Source organism: Macaca mulatta, chromosome 5 (genome assembly GCF_049350105.2).
Source record: "Macaca mulatta isolate MMU2019108-1 chromosome 5, T2T-MMU8v2.0, whole genome shotgun sequence".
Taxonomy (NCBI): domain Eukaryota; kingdom Metazoa; phylum Chordata; class Mammalia; order Primates; family Cercopithecidae; genus Macaca; species Macaca mulatta.
This window is the reverse complement of record NC_133410.1, coordinates 35557012-35577108: the sequence shown is the minus strand read 5'-3', so window position 1 is coordinate 35577108 and position 20097 is coordinate 35557012. Positions and strand designations below refer to the sequence as shown.

The window sequence follows — 20097 nt, the reverse complement described above, 5'->3', positions numbered from 1 at the left end:
CAGGGGTGTTTGTGAGGGGACATACATATTAGCATGTGTGCCTGCAGGTAAACACATATGTGAGTGTCCTTAGATACATCTATACACATAGAAATAGAAATATTTTCTTCAAGTAAAAAGAAAACCAGAAGGAATTATGCCAAAATGTTAATAATAGTAATCTCTAGTGGAAGGATAAGAAGCAAATTTCATTTTCTTTACTTTTTTGTTCGATTGCAATCAGGAAAACAATGAACATTTTGGTCTGTTTTATTTGCTCCAAGAATACATGAAAATATTATTGTATCTTTTTGACAGTATGTAAAAAAATCTTGACTAATAAAATATTCCTTTATGGGACTATGTTTGAAAATTGGAACCGCCTTTTTCAATATATAACTGAACGCATACCTAAATCCCTGGTTAATTTGTAGAAGGAAATCTTCCATTTAAATTTGAGAACCATTAAAACATTTAATTTTGTAATATAACGTAATTAATTCCTAGGTATTCAATAACTGAAACTAATTGCTACTGATGTTTTCAAGCCAATGACCTAATGGTTTTTGCATTAATGAGTCAGTGAAACTAGTTCAATGTCCCATTTATATCAAACTGCTTCAGAGAGCTAAAGGGCTTTAGGTTTTCCAAAAACTCAAAGCTTATACTAGACATTAATAGTGATTATCAATAGAAAGAGGAGTTTAGATAAGTTTTAAGTTTTCTTTCATTTTAGTGTTCTATTTACAGATGTTTTGTTTGTTTTTAATGATGTATATCTAGGGCTTATGTAATAAGGCTTCTGTTAACTAATTTTAAAGCAGGTTTTCTTCCTAAGTAGAAGAAATAGGCCTTGAATTCTTTCACTGAAAACTTATTTTCTCTGCACTGCCTCATTCCACTAGTAACAAAATATGGAATTTTACCTTTTCCAAGTTATGTTTTTATAAAGGAAAAGTTTGTGGCAGTAAATGGCTGAAGTGTTATTCTATTTTTAATTTATTTCGAGCTTAGACAAGTTTTTTAAAGTGAAATACTACCACCGACATCAAGTCTTTCAGCCCAATTTATTTTGTATTGTTTACTGTAGGCTCCATGGTATCTATGTAACTTGAATTGGTTGCCTGAGTCGACCAAAAATAAAATTCTAAGCCCCCCAAGATCTGAACAAGCCCCTCCTCTCAGCCAAGGGCATTCCAAAGTTATCCTGAAAAACTAGTTCAGGCCATGATGGGAAGGGGAGGTTGGACATGCCTCATAATGCCCTCCTCTCTTTTGGAATTCAGGAAAAGCTGACCAGCATAAACATCAACAGACCTTAGGTCTGATAATAAATATTTACAATCTATTCTCCCTAAAGCCTGCTACCTGGAGGCTTCATAAGCATTATAAAACTTTGGTCTCCATAACTCCTTATCATAACCCAGGCATTTCCTTCCTGTTGATTCCAGGTCTTTAGATAATAACTGTTTCAATCAATGCCAATCAAGAATCTTTAAATCTACCTATGACCTGGAAGCCCTCGCTTTGAGTTGTCCTATCTTTCCAGATTGAGCCAATGTACATCATACATGTATTGATTGATGTATTATAACTCCTCAAAATGCATAAAAGCAAGCTCTACCCCAACCACCTTGGGTATATGTCATCAGGATCTTCTGAGGCTGTGTTATGGGCCTGTCCCTAACCTTGGCAAAATAATCTTTCTAAATTGATTGAGAACTGTCTCAGATATTTTTGAGTTCACACTTGAAATCATGGAAAACCAGTTTAATTTTATGTAGATAGCAAATTAATGAGTAATTACATATATCAGATCTTTTCTTCACACTCAGCTTTTAAAATGTGAACAAGTCAAACTCAATTGCAAATGCTATTAAGTGAGGCCAAACTGAAGACACTCATGATTGCAAAACATAATCACTCAACCAGAGAGGAGCGCTCACACCCAGGAATGCTTTCTATTGTCTGATCTGTGCTTCTCTCTTTGTCTCATCTGATTTCTCAATAGCACATCATTAAGTAGACTGACTTCAAATAATATCATTTGGAAACTGCTAGGAAAATGTTAACAGAAACAGTCTTAAAAACCCACCATGTGCCTTTTCCTAGGGGTAAAGGAAGAGTGATCAGGCTTTTACTCGGCTGCTACATCAAACCACTGCTGTGGTTCAGTGAACACCTTATTTTCCCACTTGAATTTGAGCTCTTCTGCAAGATCGCTCCTGCCAATCTTGCGGAGATGTCGAGCCAGGAGGCGAAGTTTGTCGGTGAAAGTTGGAAGTGATTTTTTCCAGAAGCAAAGAAACTCGTGGATCTGTTCTGTGAGATCATCAGGGTTCTTGAGTTTGATGAGCTGAATGGTGCTATGGTGCAGAGGGAGAGTTGAGGAAAGAGACTCAGCATTTTCTTCTGAGAGCTCCTCAGCCAACCAATGGAGCAAGTTATCCCAAAGGGCTTCTGTCAGGCACAGGAGGAACACTCAGAGTTAGGACTCTTTCCTGAAGGATGCATGGGTCTAACCCTCCACACCTGTTTATAGGAAGTCTCCCTGCTCTTTGGTTTGGCCTTGGAGCGTGGTGCACAGATATGAGACTACCTAGAGCAACAGTCAAAAGCCTCTGAATCCCTGGTAGTCTGGGATCATCTCCTGGGGACACTAACTATTGCAGAGAGTTTTAAATGCTTATGAAATTTTAATGTACCTGAGAACCAAGAGGGTGTGTTAAAATGATTTTTACACTCTGCTCTACATAATCTAATTGAGAAAAACTAGAGTAGGGGCAAACTTGACATTTTTAACAAGCTCCCAGAAGATGCTGGTGCTGAGGTCCCCAGCCATGCTTTGAGTAGCACTGTTTATTTGTTTTTTGTTGTTGTTGTTGAGATGGAGTCTCGCTCTGTCTCCAGGCTGGAGTGCAGTGGTGCAATCTCAGCTCACTGCAACCTCCGCCTCCTGGGTTCAAGCGATTCTTGTGCCTCAGACATCCAAGTAGCTGGGATTACAGGCATGCGCCACCACACGGAGCCATTTTTTTTTTTTTCTGTATTTTTAGTAGAGACGGGGTTTCACATGTTAGCCACGATGGTCTCGATCTTCTGACCTCCTGATCCGCCCACCTTGGCCTCCCAAAGTGCTGGGATTACAGGTGTGAGCCACTGCGCCCGGCCAAGTAGCACTGTTTTTGAAGGGTCATTTTAGGTTCAAACCGTATTTCTCCTTATTAGTGCTAATCTGATGCATAAATTGTACCAGCAGCTAGCCAATCCTCACACACATCCCTAACTATACACACAGTCACACACACACACACACAAACACACACACGACACGATCTACCACCCAAAAACAATTCTGTGGAAGATCCTTTATACCAACACTTTCCACTGGGCCATCCTCTGTTGACTCCTGTTCACCTGTTGTTATGGTTGTTACTGATATGTAACTTAGATCCATAACTCTAAATAAAACCTTTTTCTCCGCTATCTGTCTCCTTTCACATTCCAGCCCTCTCCTGCATCGTAGCCACTTTCTCCCACTCTCATGCTCCACCCCTGCACCAGTTTCCCTGGTCTGGTGTTAAGCAAGCATTCTATCTGCTTTCCATTCATTACTCGACTATTCCTTCCTCCTACACACTCCTGTAAATTGCACTCTGATTTTACAATATAAAGCCACCTTTCTGTGAAAACAAGGAAAAGGGGCCAGCACTTCCTTCTTCTCCATCATCACTTTCAACCCAGTGTTCTGCTACCTCCATGCAATGCATTCAATTTGAAGTCCATGCTATCTGGGCAGGCTTTTCTTGTCCCATCCACGTCATCAGCAACACTCTGTAGGCAACTTCATCAGCAGCCCTGTGGATCATCATTCACACCTCTGACCCCAGATTATGTGGTTCCTTAATTTTGTCAACTCCAATGACATGTCTCGTGATGCCAAACTGGAAACTGACTTTCAAGGCCAATCTTCATGTTTCATGCTCAGCCAGAATTATTCTACCTCCATGGTTTCAGCCTCTTAATATTACTGTTGACCTCTACCTCCTAAACTTATTCCATGGCCTCTATTCCTTTGCTTCTGCTCAATATACTCTTTGCTGCCATCAGTACTATAGTGATCCCTTGGTGTCCCCCAGTCATTCAGTCACCTCTGCAGAGTCTCACATATCTCTGTACTTGCACTGCTCCTAGTGATCAATTATGCACATCAACGATAGTCTTGCATCCACCTTAAAATATGTTGTCTTTTTTAGCTTTCATTTTTCTCGGTTTGTCAATCTGAATCTTGAGTTATTCAGATTGCATTCACTTACCTGGGCTGCCTGAGGTTTGGAAAATATGTTGAATGCGATCAACAAACTGTAAGCTATGTAATACCATTTGAGCCCTTAGTCACTTGAAAATCCATTAAGAATAATTTTTCTAAACTCAATATAAATTTGTTTGTAACAAGGACATTAATCTTTTCTCTTTAGACCCAATCTCAATCTTATTCTGTTTCTCTCAGCCCATGTCTGCTTCTACTTCACCCAAAGTCATTTGACTTGATTTCTCCTAACTTTGTTTTCATTTCAAAATTACTTTCTTACAAAATCTCACCCCTCTGTGTTTGCTGGATTCCATCCCTCACACTATTTTTCATCGAGTATTTTCCCTTCACACCTGTCCCTTAATCTCCCCTTCACCAAGGCTCCTTCCTTGCTTCCTACAAACACTCTCAGGCCTCCTCTTCCCTTGCTTCTGCTACTGTGTCACGCTATTGTGCTATTTCTGTCCTTCTCTTTATCACATATTCTTTTAATGTCTAATGTAAACTTGAGGCCTCAAGTTCCTCACTATTGACTCACTACTTAAACCTCTGCTTAGGGGTTCTATTCCCTTCTTCAAAACTCTGTTGAAGCTTTCCTTCCCAGTCTTCTGAGAGGCCTCCTAATTATTACGCACTGCACGGATTCCTGGCCTGCATCTTCTCTGATTTCCATGGAGCATTTTACTCCTCTTCTTGGAGTCCCTGGCCTCCCCTGCTTCTCCTCTTTCCTCTCTTGCCCTTTGTCAGCTGTCCTTTCCCCCTGCTAACTCTCTTCCTCCTATATTCTTTTCCCTATGCTCACTCTTTTCCTCCTAATACTGCTGCATTACTGCATCCTATCTCAGACCTCTTATATTTCTGTCCTCTCCCCTCAATGAATGAATGCATCAACTCTTATTGATGTTACCTTATGGGAAATATCCTAGATCTACCCAATCTTTATCTTTTGGCATTGTTTTCCTAAATCCTGGCATAGCACTCCAATATTCATCTCCTAGTTATCTGTCAGTGGATACTACAGTCAAAACCAATGTCATATTTCTAAAATCAAAATAATCCATGATGGCCTTTCCTTCTCACTACTTGATCTTCCTTCACTCTATTCACTTTCTTAGTTAATGCGACCACTCACCTGAGCAAACTGAGACATGTGATGTTATTCTCATTTTTCAAAGCCTATTTCTTATCCCCTGCACCCAAGTCCTGATGTTCCTAACTCTGATAATCTCAAATATTTGCTCTACTTTCCTGCCTTGCTGACTCAATCTTAACCGTGTTCTACCTAGCTTCTTCCTTGCCTGTTGCAGGAACCAGGGTTCTCACTTGTATCCCTGCTGTCAGTTTTGGTTCACCTGAAAGTCTAATCTGATCTTGCCAGTCCCCTGTTAACGAATTTCTTGCAGGGTCTTCCTACTATCTAAACGTCTTTACTAGGCATTTAAAACTTTTCATGTTTTCTCCCACTCAAAATGTCTAAGCTCATCTACCGTCACCCTTCCTACAGCAGTTCTGATGGCATTGGTTCTGTGGGAGGACTCGTGTGAGGACAAATATCTCCTAACCTGTGTAAGAAACTAGAACTTCCTAGTACCCATAAGAAGAATCCTTCTACCTTTGTACTCTCCAGTGACTGTTGATGATGGCAGTGATTATGCTTTTATCTGGACATCAAATTCTTCAAAGATTAACAGCATTATTAAACTTGCAAAGCTTTCATCTATTGCTGTTGTTTTCTATATCATCTGCTCTCTTTTTAGACACAGTTTATTTATACCTGAAAGGGTTTCTAATATGGTGTTTATTATATCCTATTCCTAATGGAGTTTAGTAAGACCTGAACATTTTCTGTACCAATCTGTAAGGGCAACCCCTGATTGAAAGTCTATCATTCATAATGGGCCTGATGCACTAGTAAGAAAATCCTCGCTGATGTTTTTTCAAGACCAATAAATTATCACATTAGCAGCTACTGACATCACAAAATAAAATGTTTCAAGAGCTAAAATAGAATAAAAGTTTCCAATTGCACCCTGAAATCTATAGCATTATTATGTAACTGAATTATGCATAATGACAACCAAATATTAAATGTTTCTTGTGGTTTCATATCAACATATACCTCAATTTCAAATAGATTGACTTCAAATGTTGATTTGAATTGACCATACTTTAAGATTTACAACTTAGGAGTCAACATTTCAGCTCAAAGTATAGTCATCTATTTAGTAAACTAAGCAACTGCTAGTCATACAAGTCAAATAAAACTCAGTAACATTTGTATTTCTTGCAGATTTCAACTCAGCTTTAATTACATGCAGATTTAAGAATGCTAGCTTGGTTTATTTGTGTATGACTTCACAGGAAATAAGTATTTATTAGACCAATAAAGTTAACGATTGTTTAATTGGAAAGTCACTTTCTCCATTCCTTTTTATGAAATGATTCACATATATATATAACATATAAGAGGTGTGGGGAAGCACCATAATGATGACAAAGCGAATATTCCTCACCTACAGGATCCTTAGAAACTCTTTGGGTACTCTGTGGACGGTTGATTAATTTCTTATGCTATTGTGGGAAAGGAACACAAAATAAACAGAAGAAATAATTAATTTGTGAATAAGTTACAACAAAAATTCATCCAAACCTCATCTCTATTTGGAAGAAGTACTGAATTGCATACCTCACAAAATTAAATACTGTGTTTGTGCATGCACGCTCAGCACTTGTTTTCCTAAGTAAAGCAAAGTATACTAACCCAAATATTTCAGCACATTTAAATTTAAGAATACACATTTAAATATTATTAAAGCACTCAGATTAACTCTAAATGAACATTTTCCAACCAAAATTTAAAACTGTTAAACCAGCTAGCATAGAGCAAGCTACCAGCATGCTATAAAGATGATATTTTGTATTTTGTAAAATCCCCTGTGGGGCAGGCGCTTTGCCTCAACACTCAGCACAGAACCTGGCACCTAACAGGTTAAAAGCAATCAAATCAGTGAGCGGATATTACTCGAAAATCAACATTTTATCAAGAAGTAAATATATTTATTTTGCCAGCTTTCTACAGAGTCTGGAGAACAGTTTTTTCTCAGGTAATATGAGATAGTGGAGACAGCATATGAGATAAAATAAAATTATCTGGGTTCAGATACCTAGCCAGTGGTTGAGTAGCATTGCACTTTGGGGAATTTATTTAAGTGCTCAGCCTCAGCCCTGAAATGCCTTTATGGATGCCCACATCACAAAGCCTTGCACACAAATGTTCACATCATCTTTATTTGAATTAACCAAAAACTTGAAACAACTAAAATGTTCTTTAGTAGATACATAGTTGAACAAACTATAGAACATCCACACTACAGGATACTAAAGTAATAAAACAAAACAAAACATAGATACATGGGACAATTTGCAAGGACCTCCGGGCATGATGCTAAGAGAAGTATTCTAGTCTCAAAAGGTTGTGTATTCTGATTATATCACATTGTTGAAATTACAAGATTATAAAGATGTAGAACAGATTAGTGATTGCCAAGTGTTACTGATGGAGGGAGAAGGGGTGAGGGAGCACAAAAGAGATCTTTGTGGTAATGGAATAGTTCTATATCTTGAATGTGGTAGTTACATAAATCTATACATGATAAAATGCCAGAGAACTATACATACACATTGTATCAATGTCAACTTCCTGGTTTTGATATCTTGCCATAGTTATCTAAAATGCAACCACTGAGGAAATCTGGGTTGTAAAGAATACATTGAACTTCTCTGTACTATATTTTGCAGCTTCTTGTGAATCTATAATTACTGTATGTCAAAACGTTTTTTAAAGCTTATTTCACAGCAATGATACGAGGATGATGTAAGTGTTACATGTTAATGAGTAGCATACTGCTTCCCACTGAGCCCCCTAATACAAGTTAGTTGAATCTGAATATCACATTTTATAGGCATTCTTGTCACAAATATTATATAAACATGGAAACATATAAAACTTCCATTAAGAAGTTTTAATGGGAAAAAAATTAAGAAACATACCATGAGTTGAAGTATGTTATTATACTATAGCACTGCAAAATAGCACATATAATTTTCAAGGCATCAGCTATGTGTTTGAACCCCTCAAAATATTGAGAGAGAAATGCCAGTTTAAATAATGCAGCAGATTGTATCATTCCCATCAAAGGGCCCATGGCCTTGGACAAGAGATACATATTGAGACTTTTCTTTGTATCAGCAGTTTTTCCCCCCCATAACTGTTTGTTCACAGATGTCTCATCGCATTTTGATGCACACAGAATGCTTCCAGTGTTTAAATTTTTTTTCATGTACATGACAATGCAATTCAAGTACTTCATCTGATGCACAACCATGGAAGCAGTGAATTGGGGTAGCTCAGGCTCTTTTTAGACTTCCAGGCACTGTGCTGGTTGCCCATGTGGTCCCTTCATGAAGGATTTTCATAAAGGATTTTCAGTGTTGCCTTCTCTTCCCTTCCCTTTCATTTTCCTCCTCTCCATGCCCCCAAGCCTTTTTTGCACGATTTTGGTCTGTGCACTCTTTTCGCTTGCACACTACCTTTTGAACCTCCTTGGTGCTCAGGCTCAGCTACAAGCAGAACAGTCAGCCAACATTTGGCCTCCCGCAGTCTCCCCTCTCACAGGTTCCCAGCATCCCTACGTGGTTCGCTGGATGCCTTCCTTAGCAGAAACAGCTCTCATTCCCGCCGCCCCCTCCCCACTTTCCTCTCTTGCCTCCTTGCAATCAAAAGATGCCTTTAAAGGCACTTCTCTGCTTCTTATTTGGTTTTATTTGCAGGTTCTATTCCACAGTTTTCCAAGTCTAACTCTGTCACTGAGTATCCCAACCTCCAATCTCAAAATTCATTTTTAAACTTTTTTTTTTTCCTTTCTTGATTTTAGCCTTGACATATACTTTGAAACCGTTTGTTTCTCCCTCTGCCACCAGGCACTTCTGTGAACCATGCTTGCTTATCTAATTATGTGCTGGCTTAGAAATTCCAGGGGCCAATCTTGAAACAAACCAGGCAGAGAGACCAAGCTGTGAAATCCTCCCTCTTGGCGGGAGTTACAAACGGCCCGCCACTGCTAGGCTGAAGTCAGGATCGCACAAACCGGACCTCCAGATGGGCGATTATGCAAGATAGCCCTTACAACAAGACACACAGACCTGCGCCTTCCTGCACGACTCCTGCATGCTTTCCACACCTTTTCCTTCTTAAACTCCTTCACTCCGCCCAAAATGTTGAAATAGTCATTTGAAGGCATTAACTTGGCCTTTCCGCCACATGCTAGCATTTTGTTAGCGAAACTGCTTTCCCTTCAAAACAGTAACAATAACAACCACCACCACCACAACAAAACAACAAAAGGTGCCATTTGATTACATTTTCTCAGATTCTATTTGTGAAAGTAATATTTCTTATTCCTCTCAAGTAATCTGTTTTATGTTAATGTTGCATATTTTAATTTGCCACCTACGATATCTTAAATGCCACTTGCAACATGTCAGTGCGCTGGAGAAATGCTGGACAAATTTAAACGTGACTCTCCAGCTCTCTGTAAACTATTTCCTTGCTGCACAATCCACATTTAAATGGGTATAGTGGGGCTTATGTGGCAGTTTTCCCTGAATTATAAGCCTCTTGAGGGCATCAGTATAAAAATATAAGCAATTCAGATATGTACAGATGTGTCACATTTTACGCTGTTAAGCACGATGCAAGTCTTATCTATTTAGAAGTCATTTTAAAAATTGAAATCAAAGACAGGCACCTACACCAGAAAGAGGTATGAGTTTCTTGAGCTTTATAGCCACTATCATTAGATTCTTTTGATTACTGACTACTCTTTCCATGTTCCCTAATTATAGCCCCGTATTGAATTCTTAAAGCGAAGTAAACCATTTTTTACTTGAACTCGTATGTGTGAAAATTTGATCTTTTGTGTGCAACTCAACAAACTGGAGTTGGTTACATCCACTCAGTTACCCAGTGTTATCTCCCAAGGAACCTCCACGAGTTTACTGTCCTTGGGGCTTTTCAGTGCTCCAAGATCCAGCCATTATCAGTCTTCCCTTTACTCAATAGACTTAATGTTTTTGAGGATCAGGAAAGTATATCTCATTCCTGTATATGTCAGACATCATTGTAGATAAGGTGTTGTACACACAAAGTGGTAAAAAATATTTTATTGGCTGGGTGCAGTATCATGCTTATTATCCCAGCACCTTGGCAGGCTGAGGCAGGAGGATAGCTTTAGCCCAGGAGTTTGAGTCCAGCCTGGGCAACATAGCAAGACCTCATCTCTACAAAAAAATACAAAAAAAAAAAAAACAAAAAAAAAAAAAAAAAAAAAAGCCAGGCATAGTGGCTCACTCCTGTGGTCTCGGCTACTTGGGATGCTGAGGTAGGAGGATCACCTGAGCCTGGGAGGCAGAGGTTGCATTGAGCTGAAAGCATGCCACTGCACTCTAGCATTTGTGACAGAGTGAGACCCCCCCTACTCAAAAAACTAAAAAAAAAATTGTGTTCACATGATGATACCGTCTCTCGATTTAAATGATACGCCCCTTCAATATCTGCCATATTTTCAAGGAACTGGTCAAATTCTACCTCTTTTATCAATTGGTTTCTTATTTGGGAATTTATACACTATGCTATCACACAATTTAGCTAATAACTTAATATTATATTGTTGTTAATGCCATTCATATGTGTTGTTTTTCCTTCCCGAATTAGACACTCAGTGATTTATTGTGTCTTCTTCTGCATCTTCTTTTATATCAGTACTTACATTTACCACGTGTTAAGCACATCATACCTTTAATAAATACTTAATAGCCAGAGGGGCCCTCCATGGACAGTCACAAGGATTGTTATCATCATACATTTAAGGTCAGCAGTTTCAGCTGTTCACACAATCTGCCCAGCAAGGTTTTTATGTATCCATGAAGATTTCTTCTACTATTTCCTACAGAACACATTTCAGATCTCTGCTGCTTTTTGAAAACACATGCCTTACACCCTGTCTACCACTGTCTCACAAGGTGTTTATTTTTCTATTCGCTGAGAAAATTAAGCAGTGGGTTGGGCATGGTGGCTCATGCCTGTAATCCTAGCACTTTGAGAGGCCGAGGTGGGTGGACCACCTGAGGTCAAGAGTTCGAGACCAGCCTGGCCAACATGGTGAAACCCTGTCTCTACCAAAAATGCAAAAATTAGCCAGGTGTGGTGGTGCACTCAGCTACTCAGGAGGCTGAGGCAAGAGAATCGCTTGATCCCAGGAGGCCAAAGTTGCAGTGAGCAGAGATCATGCCACTGTACTCCAGCCTGGGTGACAGAGTGAGACTTTGTCAAAAAAGAAAGAAAGAAAGAAAGAAAGAAAGAAAGAAAGAAAGAAAGAAAGAAAGAAAGAAAGAAAGAAAGAAAGAAAGAAAGAAAGAAAGAAAGAAAAGAAAGAATAGTAGGCAGTGGTTCTCAAACCTGGGTGTTCCTGCCAATGAATCTTGAGAAAAGGGCAAAAAAGGGAAGCTCACACTTTGATTCAACTGGTCTCAGATAAGGCCACATTTGGAATAAGCAACTGGGTGATTCTGATGCTGAGGCTGAGTGACTGCACATAGAAAAAACCAATCAAGTATCAAACCCTACATGAATTATCAACTAGCAACCCTAAAAATGTATCCCAATGAATGCCTGGAAGAATGAAAGAAATATCTTTATCCAAAAAGTGATGAAAATTTCTAATGTCACATCAAGACAAAAGTAAACTTCAGATTGCTTCAACTTATCTAAATCTATAGGGATATAGCAATAAAAATATTAATTTCTATTAAGTAATTTCATAAATTACCTTACAGGAATCACACAGATGACCTAGCTCTGGGGCCCATCTCCTCATGCAGAAATTCCAGCTTCTGGAAAATTTTTCTCAAGTATTTCTGGCAGTTCCATGGGCTTTACTCTCTTGGTATCTACACTGTTCCACTAGGTGCCCCCAGTGCTCAGCTGGACCATGCAGCCCTCCACACTACTTCTGTGGGCACAGCAGCTTCTCCCCATGCATCTATCATCACGTAGCATGCCATGATGGTTTCTACCTGTCCTTCAGTTTTGCTTTCATGGTGCCACATAGCTTCAGCTGACATCTGTGTTTTCCACAGGTTTGCACAGCTGCTGTCCTACTGCTGCTCTGCTAGGTCCCACCAGCAGTGATACCACTGCACCTGCTCTGTACTGAGCTCTTGGTCCCTCTTGCTTCTCTCCCAAGGAAAGAAATTCTCGTTAGTGGCCAACCTAAGCTCTCTCTCCCGGTATATGAGCTGTGTGGCAAAACATGATAGGATGAAGAAAGTGGCTTCCTACCCCTCATGTCATATGACATTAAAGTAATATTCACTGTGCCCTGATATGCCACAGAACTAAATAAAATAGGCTTTCTGTTTTTCTAATTAAAACTTTTTTCCATCAGACATAATCATACATCTAAGGAGTGGAAATGGAAGATAGATTTTACCAATAGCTGCAGGGCTCAACCCTACACACTTACTGGCCTCTGCTGACTAGAGCTTTCAGTGTATAATTTATATTTATATATTTCACATATTTTAACATATATTATACATAATTATGGTATATAATAATGTATATTATATTTATATTATGTATCACATACTTAACATGCAATATTTAATACATTCATATGTATTTAATAAATTTATATGCTAAATTTATAAAATATGTTCACACGTTTTCAGGTAAAACCATCCTAACTTCCCTGCATACAGAATTCTGTCAAGTCATATCTCATATACCCAGTTATTTCTGAAACTCAGGTTCATTTCTTACCCCAGAAACACCTCAGCTTTCATGCAAATAACTTCTAGGCTGTTTACTTCTCTGCACACTCATAAGGCATGTCTGGAACTCTCAGAATTGAGCCTGAGCTCAAATCTGAATTGTATAAAAATTGCTTTCTCCTTAGTTACCTCATTTGCCTTTCGCTAAAAAAAAAAAAAAGAAAAGAAAAGAAAAAAAAAGTGTGGAAGATGGAGAGCTCTTACTGTTTTCCTCTGTGATACATGCAACATTAAGGATCAAGAGTGATCAGGTCTCCTGGTTGAGAGCTAACCACACTAGTCTCTGACAGTTCTTGGGACTGGAAAGAAGCTCAATACTTCAGCCTTGGCAGGGACTCACCCTCATTGTAATGTGCTTTCAGGGAGCTTTGGGGTGGTACTGGCACTGACTAAGCTGATGTCACTGTAGAAACATGTGCATGAAAACAAGAGTGAAAGACAATGCAGTGGAAAGACAATTGCCATTGTGGACCAGCTTTAGGGCTGATTTGTTTGGTGATATCACGTCATCATTGTGCCTTCCCAGCCTCACAGAATGAACACAGGTCATTATAGGGAGCAAAGCAAAGATAATGGGGCTCCTCACAATACCCAGTAAAACCTAAGATGAAAGTTAGAAAGGGGACAGTCAGGAAAATCATAAATCCTTCCCACCATTTTACACATATTTTGAAGGGCTAAGTAGAAAACACAAAATGTTACCTTTGAATACTAGTGCAATATTTTTATTATTTTATTTCATTTCATTTCACTTCATTTTATTTTATTTTATTTTATTTCATTTTACTTTTTGAGACAGAGTCTAGCTCTTGTAGCCAAGGGTCAATGACGCGATCTAGGGTCACTGCAACCTCTGCCTCCAGGGTTCAAGTGATTCTCTGGCCTCAGCCTTGAACTCCTGACCTTGGGTGATCAGCCCACCTTGGCCTCCCAAAGTGCTTGGGTTACAGGCATGAGCCACTGTGCCTGCCCAGAATGCCCTATTTTTAACTGTACCTTGTGCAGTCACTAATTTCAAGGGCAACCGAAACAATATTATTGCCATTTGGCATAAGAAGTTGTAAACTTTGTCCTCTGTAATTTCTACTGCTTCCCAGTTCTTGCAGACTCTAGTGCAGAGCAAATTTTTGTGTAAAGTAACACCATAAGAATTTTCTGATACTTTTAGCACCATTTAGCATGGATGCCACATAGCCTTATAGCTAAGCATCAAATTTATACAATCAATGAAAGAAAATGACATGCTGTTTTTATTAATTTTATTATTTACCCTAGAGCACTTATGCATGAAGACATTCTAATAGGTTATTATTGTGATACCTGTGGCAATAGCTCTTTCATCCAGCTGCCCTAACCTCACACTCCTCCCATTCCCACGCACTTACTGTAGGGCTTGCTTTTAAATAAGTCTTTTGTTATTAAAAGACATACAAGTAAAAGTGATAGGATTAACAATAGACTAAGAAAGTACATATAATTAGTATTTTTCTGTGTATCTTTAGCATGGATTTTTACCAGAAGCATTTAGGGTATTATAAGTCCTGACTTTTCCTGCTTACTGTACTTTGGATTTATTTTGCATATAGACCTCTTCTACCACGTAAGCATCAACATAAGCAAATGGCAATGCTTAGTTTATAATGTAAAATCATAACTTGTTTATAATGTAAAATCATTATGAATTGTATGAGTCATACATTATAAAATTCAGCATACCCTTTACTATTATGCAATAATGAGCTCCAGTTTTGCTTAACTTGAGCTCATTTATTGCATAATAGTAAAGGGTTATTTACTTTATTATAATCTTATCACTTTTACCTGTATGTATTTTAGTAACAAAATAAAAGACTTCTTTACCGGAAAAATCCTACACAGATATCACAATAATCGCCTATTAGAATGTGTTCATGCATAAATGCTCTAGGGTAAATAATAATAATAGTAAAGAGTATGCTGAATTTTATGACGTATGACCTCAAGTTTTGCTTAACTGGAGCTCATTTATTTCATAATAGTAAAGGGTTTGCTGAATTTTATAATGTATGACTCATACAATTCTTAATGATTTTACATTATAAACAAGCTAGACATTATATTGACCAAGAAAGTAATCTGGTACAAAAATTAATGCTAGTATAAAAACTCTGTGCTGTAGTAATGTGTTCAACATAATCACAAATCTAATAAAAGCTTATGTAAGTATCGAGTGAGGATGTACATGTAACTATATCATTGCAAACCCATAACAATGGTTTGAAGTGTTATTATCCCCATTTCACAGATGTAACTTTTCCAAGGTAATATGGCTAGGAATATGGCAAAATTAGTCATGAAACTGAGGTCTGTCTGAAGCTCTAACAATAAATAATACTTCCTCCAGATAATAATACCAGCTACTATAATTGCCATGTACCAGGAATTACTCTAAAAACTTAAAGTATGTTATAGAACCTTGACAGTATAATATGGTATACAGTCCATCATAAACACACACACACATCCTTGTGAGGTTCTTATGCCTATTTTATGAATGAGGAAACAAGTTTAGAAAGATAAAGTTATTTGACTAAAACATACATGCTAAATGACAAATACAACATTTAAACTGACATCAGTAAGAATCCAGGTCCTGTATTTGTAACTTTAAGTTAACATTTGTATGTAACATGAAGGTTGTAATGTGGAACTTTCCACTCAGTTACTTCAGTACCTCCAGCACTACGCTTACTATTTACATACATCAATTTTATTGACTTGGCGGTAGTATTAGATGGAAGTAAAGAGCTCAACTCCTAACGTATTATTCATTAAACTTGTAACCTTAAACAAACTAGTCCCTTTGTGCCTCAGTCTCCTCCTTTTAAAAGTAAAGATATACAATGTCATTAGAAAGAGGCATTGAGTTACATCATGTATCTGAAATTAGGGTATCATATGTAATAAGTGCTCAAAATAGTACCGGTTATTACTTAAAGTATTTTAAAAAAATATTTGTTTCCTACATAAATACATGTTAAAAGAAACACTTCTATTTAAACCATAAGTGAGAAAACAATTTCATCTACATAAACACAAGAAAACCTTAAAAAATACAATTAAAAAATAACAATATTATTAAATTCTGTTGCCAGCCAAGATCTCTGAACCTGAGAGTTATTTTTTTGTTAAAAAGAAAGCTTTGCAATTGTTAAGGAGATAGGAAAACAAGTTAACAACAACCTGAGTTCCACTCAGATTAAAGTGTAAAAAGAGAACATTGTTTCACTGTTTTGATTCCTTTTTATTGAAAGCTGGTGTGTATATTGTACTAAAACAGCACCTGCAATTCCAAACTTTGGGAAACAGCAGTATAACCAAGCAACCCTTTTATTTGCTGTGAGTCATATCATTCAGTGTAAACTTATATGAGAAGCATTTTTGTCTTTCAAAACTGTACAGATCACATTTTAAGGGGTATGAATGATAAGTCATAAAAAAGTGCACGGAGCATGAACTCATAACTTAAGATGGAAAAAACTGGAGCTGTCTTGCTCAAGGAACGGCTGTCATCTCTGCTCTGACAATGAGCTAAGAGCTGATGTCACCATATGGATAGAACAGAAAAACACTAAACTGTTCAGAAGTGGCAAAGCATTCAAAATCAAGATGGCTGAAGAAGCCTGCTTCTGACTCCGGAGCTGAAAAAATTTAGGTAAAGAGAAAAACCACTATCCAAGGCTACAGAAGTTCTATTCCAAAGCTTAGTTGCAGCAAAAGGTACGACCTTCCCTCCTAACTGGCTCTTTTGAAAGATCTAGATTTGCCAAACATTTTAAAGGTACAAAGGAAATGACAGGCGATATGACATAGTGGTAAAGGTGGTGGCCATAAGGAAAACAAGGATCTGGCTTGCCCAAGGAATAGAAGGAAGCTAGTAAAGCATAAAAGAAAAACGACCTTGTAGTCTGAGTCCTCATATGGTCTCTGCTCCTGTGCAGTTCTACAGGCTGAGCCAATCAATTAAACTCTCTTACTGAAGTCTCTAACTGATTGAGATCATGTCTACAAATGACAGGGCCTACATCAGTAATTCAACAAATGAACCCACATGCAGTGTGTAGGTCCTGATTGGATGCTGTTTGTGAACACATCAACTGCAAAAAGAAAAAATATAGAGTCACTAGGAAAATAGGGTAGGGCTGGGCAGTAGCTTATATCGTGTAATAATTACTAATATTATTGGGTGTACCAGTAGTAATGTAGTCTTGTGTCTTTTTTAAAAGTTTTTACCCCTTAGAGAAACATTCTGAAGTATTTACACGTAAAATGATATTGTACCTGTGATTTGCTTTAAAATACTCCAACAAAACAAACCCACAAACCAGGGTACTATACAAAATAAGTATGGCAGAAAATGATGGGAGGGGGGTCCATGTAGGTTCATTGTATATTTTCTCTGTTTTTGTGTGTATTTAAATATTTGTGCATGCTTACATGCATGCCCACGTGCACGCACCCACAGACACACACACATACACACAGTTGTTTTTTTTTTAAATAAGTAAATTAAAAGATACCAGTACCAGCACTCGCCAATAATCTGTTGTTGTCTTCATGAACTTTCTTATAATTGCACAGTGTAGAACTTCCTGAAAACCTAGGCAGAAATGTTTGGCCTTCAACAGAAAAGGAAGTACCTCCACATAGAGAGGTCTGGAAATCAGCACAAATCCACAGAGAAGTAAGATTGCAGTGGAACAAAATAAGAACAGAGTTTAGAGCAAGCAGTGCTGACCAATAGTGGTCCCACTTGGAGGTAAATACAGAAATTAGATATGGAAACAAAATCAGGCTACTAGCCATCATGGAAGTAGTGTAGATCTGCGACTTTCTTTAGCTCAGATCTTTGCTTCAAACCCATGCACATTTTTTTATCCAGCCAGCTTTATATTTTGCTTCCTCATTATTTTTTCAGTTGCTTACTTCTTAGAAAATCACTCTTTTATAACATCAATCTCATATGGTTTTTTCAAGCAGAGGGAGAATTGATACATTTCTCAGTCCTCGATTGGACAAAAGAAGACAGCTTTAGGCCCCTGGTAACCAGATGGATGAATTCAAATAATTCCAAAGAATCTAAGGAGTGAAGACAGATAGAAGGAAGGGGCATCCAGGAATGTCTACAGATATAAAGTGGGCAAAGATCTAGATATTTCAGAAAATATAAATGGAATATATATATGGAAGCAGTGAAGAAAAATTATCAAAAGCAGTCTGGAATAGATAAACCTGATTTCTAAATGCATGTCTCTATTTTCATTTTTTACCTATTAATGGGCAAAGTAGGTGCACCGCATGAAGTTGCCATGAGGGTTAAATGACGTAATGCACATAAAGCACTTCAAACATGCAAGCACTCCATAATTCTAAATAACTGTTACAATGCATAAGATTTTGCTCAGTATTCCAAGTAATTTTGGCAAGAGCAGATGTCCTTGAGCCATAAATGCAGCTATGTGGAAGACGCTATCACTTCTTAAAGCAGTTCAACAAATCAAAGAAAGATATACAGCATTGCCAGAACTTGCATTAATATTAACCTCCTGTCTTTATTGTTCCACCTTTAGATTATAATCCCAACAGGTTTTGTCAATCCACTTTAATCCTGACCCTATTTATTCCTGTGCCTATTTAACTCTTAGCATAATTCTTTCTAGGTTATTCTAGGAGATTTAAAAAAAATCCTGGGCCAGGCACAGTGGCTGATGCCTGTGATCCCTGCACTTTGGGATGCCAAGGCGGGTGGATCACCTGAGGTCAGGAGTTCGAGACCAGTCTGATCAATATGGTGAAACCATGTCTCTACTAAAAATACAAAAATTACCTGGGCGACATGGCAGGCGCCTGTAATTCCAGCTACTTGGGAGGCTGAGACAGGAGAATCGCTTGAACCCAGTAGGCAGAGGTTGCAGTGAGCTGAGATCGTGCCACTGCACTCACTCCAGTCTGGGCGACAGAGTGAGACTCTGTCTGAAGAAGAAAAAAAAAAAAAGGAAAGAAAATTCCTGATATTTTGTTTTGGTTTGGCTTTTCAGATCATAGCTAGAAATAGTTTTTCCAACAGAAAGAGTAATCTGAATGTTTCTGGGAAAGGCCTGGGCAGCCACACACCAAATGTCTCCCTCCCAGGTCTTGCCACAGTGTATGAAATCCTATTAGTCATTCCTTTAAAGTCATGAAAGGCTTCTGCTAGATGGAACTGCTAGCTGGAAAGAAAACAGGTAAGGCTTCTGTCAGCTATTAAAACTCCACCTTCGATTGCTTTTTCAATTTCCCCAGCATGTTTTCATTTATTCATTGAAGAGTTCAGCAAAACATTATTGAATGCATCCTCGGGGAAGGGATTACAAAATTGAATGAGCAGTGCTCTCAGTCCTGAGAAACTCAGTCTCAAAAGCAGACAGTAATATAATGTTAGGAGTGTTGCCATTGAAATCAGACAAACTTGGCTTCAAACAGTAGCTTTGCCATTTTCCCTTGGGGAAAACCTCTCTATGCTTCAGTTTCTTAAATGAAGAAACCTTTTTTTAAGGTTTTTCTGTTTTTTTTTTCAATAAATAAGTTAACGTGTAAATGCTTTGTCAAGTTACAAGCAGGAAATAATTTAGTAGGTATTTGTTATTATTATCATTACCATGATTTTTATATAAATAAAAAATTATAATGGACAATAGCTTTACATATATATATAAAATTATATATATAATACATGTAATATATATTATATATATAATATATGTAATATATATTTTATATATGTTATATATATATTCAAAGTGCTCTAGTTACAGATACAGTGTATCTAGTTACAGATACAGATACAGTGCAGTGTCTAATACTGCCTGGAAAATTTAAAGTCTTCTTTTAAAGAG

At 37.8% G+C, this 20097-nt stretch overlaps 1 protein-coding gene across 1 annotated transcript in view; it reads right to left on the bottom strand.

Moving 5' to 3' along the window:
- Positions 1–234: 234 nt before the first annotated feature.
- DTHD1 (death domain containing 1) overlaps positions 235–20097 on the bottom strand; it is a 67304-nt gene continuing 47441 nt past the window's right edge. The window contains exons 9-10 of the mRNA XM_078002614.1: positions 6805–6862; positions 235–2439 (exon numbers count right to left, since the gene is read on the bottom strand). Coding sequence (XP_077858740.1) covers positions 2117–2439; positions 6805–6862 — 381 coding nt within the window. The 3' untranslated portion in view covers positions 235–2116. The remainder of the gene's footprint in view (positions 2440–6804; positions 6863–20097) is intronic.